The sequence below is a fragment of the Microcaecilia unicolor genome, chromosome 3 (assembly GCF_901765095.1).
Source record: "Microcaecilia unicolor chromosome 3, aMicUni1.1, whole genome shotgun sequence".
Classification (NCBI taxonomy): Eukaryota; Metazoa; Chordata; class Amphibia; order Gymnophiona; family Siphonopidae; genus Microcaecilia; species Microcaecilia unicolor.
The window spans coordinates 247,290,483-247,292,928 of NC_044033.1; the positions used below are offsets into that span (position 1 = coordinate 247,290,483).

General features: G+C 41.7%; 1 protein-coding gene across 1 annotated transcript; it reads right to left on the reverse strand.

The window, feature by feature from the left end:
* Window positions 1-975: 975 nt before the first annotated feature.
* Window positions 976-1,947, reverse strand: LOC115464997 (olfactory receptor 6N1-like). The gene has a single exon (XM_030195392.1). It carries the CDS (start codon window positions 1,945-1,947, stop codon window positions 976-978), a length of 972 nt encoding a protein of 323 aa, XP_030051252.1.
* Window positions 1,948-2,446: the final 499 nt, after the last annotated feature.

The window sequence follows — 2,446 nt, forward strand, 5'->3', positions numbered from 1 at the left end:
ATTTTTTCACCTATTGCTGCTTGGATTATTGATGAGGCCATCACAAAGAAATAATTTATGAGCAGAACATTTTTTTTCCTGTTGAACTACAGAAATTTATTTATTTATTTATACAGTCTTACATCGCACAATTATCCAAAAACAAATTTTGGTTCTATGTGGCTTACAATTAGCAAAAGGTTTACAGTACGCTATTCGATTACGTGTGTTAAAGAATGTGAGTGACATGTAAAATTAATCATAGGCTTTCTTAAATAGATATGTATTTAGTTCTTTTCTGAACTGTAGATAGTTGTTGATGTTTCTTATGGCCCTGGGGAATGAATTCCACCACTTGGAACCCAGGTAGCTAAACCCAGCGATGTAGATGGATTTGTCCAGCGATGTAGATGGATTTGTAGGTGATGTTGTTGCAGTTGGGTAGATGTAGTAGTAAGTAGCTCCAGGTTTCTGGGCTTGCATTCCTTGGTGATAATTCCATCAGGTCTAGCATGTAGTCGGGAGACATGCTGAATAGTATCAGGGTGCTGGCTTTAAAGAACAGTCTAGCCTTAATTGGGAGCCAGTGTAGCATTACAAGCAGTGCAGTCACTCTATCGTATTTCGATTTTTTGAATATTAGTCTTGCTTCCATGTTTTGGATGGTCTGCAGTGACTGTATATGTAAATGTGTAGCTGAGACTTTCCACAATGCGATGATTGCAGGAAGAAGCCAGTTTTCTTTTGCAGTGAGTCTTTAAACAGAAAGTATACAATCCCGTGCATTAACTTGGATATTGGCTAATGCCTCTGTGTAACATAATTTCTACGCCAGCTACCAGTAAGGGCCTATGTGCATCCAGTATGCACCAAATCAACATTACTGCCCAGCTACCGCATGCCCCAGGCGGTAATTCTGAATTTGGCGAGTGCCGAAAACACACGGTAGAAAATATTTAAGTTTCTAGACTCATTACTTGGTTTTCTTTACTGGGGTCATTGAGACAGAGCATTGCAAACTTCATTCTTATTGGAAAAGGTCTTTCTTCTTATCATTATCTTCCATATGGCTTCTTTGATCTCCTTGTTTCTCAGACTGTAGATCACAGGGTTGCACAGGGGTGTTAAGACAGAATACACCACTGCCAATGACTTATCATAGTTCAAAGAATATGTCTTGGTTAGTCGGATGTACATAAAGCCAACACTGCCAAAGAAAAGCACCACCACAATGAGGTGAGTGGCACAGGTGGAAAAGGCCTTTTGCCGTCCCTCCGCAGATGGGATGTTCAACACAACCCGGATGATTCTAACGTAGGAGAGCACTATGAGTGAAACAGGCCCTGTGATCACACAGGCGCTTAAAGCAAAGTCAAGAATCACGCTTGTTGATGTATCGGTGCAGGCCAAGCTTAGTACAGGTGACAAGTCACAGAAGATGTGTTCGATTATGTTTGGGCCACAGAAGGGCAATTGGGAAATCAGAATAATCTCAGTCACAGGGTAGAAGAAACCAAAGAGCCAACAGGATATTGTCAACTTGACACCAAGTTGGAACGTCATGATGGTAGGGTAATGTAAAGGAGTGCAGATGGCCAAGTACCGGTCATAAGCCATTGTCGTGAGCAACAAAGCTTCAGTGATTCCCAAGGAATGTAAGAAATAGACCTGCAGGAGGCAACCTTGAAAGGAAATGCTTTTCCTTACATCCAATAAGTTAGAAAGCATTTTGGGGATGGTGACGGCTGTGTACCAGAGTTCCAGAAAGGACAGTATGCTGATGAAAAAGTACATGGGGATGTGGAGGCGAGGCTGGAGCCGGATGATCAGGAAGACCACCACATTCCCGGTGATGATACAAAGGTACATGAGAAGCAGGAGCACAAAGAGAAAATGCCGGACGTGATGAATGCCAGGGAAACCGGCAATAATAAATTCCTTCACAGTGCTGTGGTTACTGGTCCCCATTTTACTGGAATGACAAAGTTTATCAGTTAAGAATTGTCACATACAAGAAAAGTACTCTATAGTGTCTCTGATTCTGCTGCACTAATATATTGTGTTGATGCTGAATGCAATCAAACTGTATATAAAAATATAAGAGTCAATATTCAGCCTTGTTTAGGCAGGAAGGAGAAACTTGTACCTGGTTTCTCAAGTTAATTGGAATGTACTAACCCGCCCTACGATACAGGCCATTGGAGTGGCATACAGTCTAAAACAGGAGAAGAACACACATCAATTGTACATCACACAAAAGGTAGGAGGGATAGAACTACAATCTTTGATAGGAAAGGAGGGAAGGGGAGGAACATGAGGAAGGTGTAGTCGAGTCCTAGAGCACTGCAATGGAATCCACCAAATCAACAGTCTCTTGAGGTTGGGAAGAGCCACTCCAGGCAGACTTTGATGGTACTATCTGGTTAGTCTAAAGAAAAATTACACTCGAACTCTAAATGAATACTTG

Bases quoted from the DNA above. Each gene is read 5' to 3' on its own strand.
- LOC115464997 (XM_030195392.1), bottom strand. From the start codon at position 1,947: ATGGGGACCAGTAACCACAGCACTGTGAAGGAATTTATTATTGCCGGT.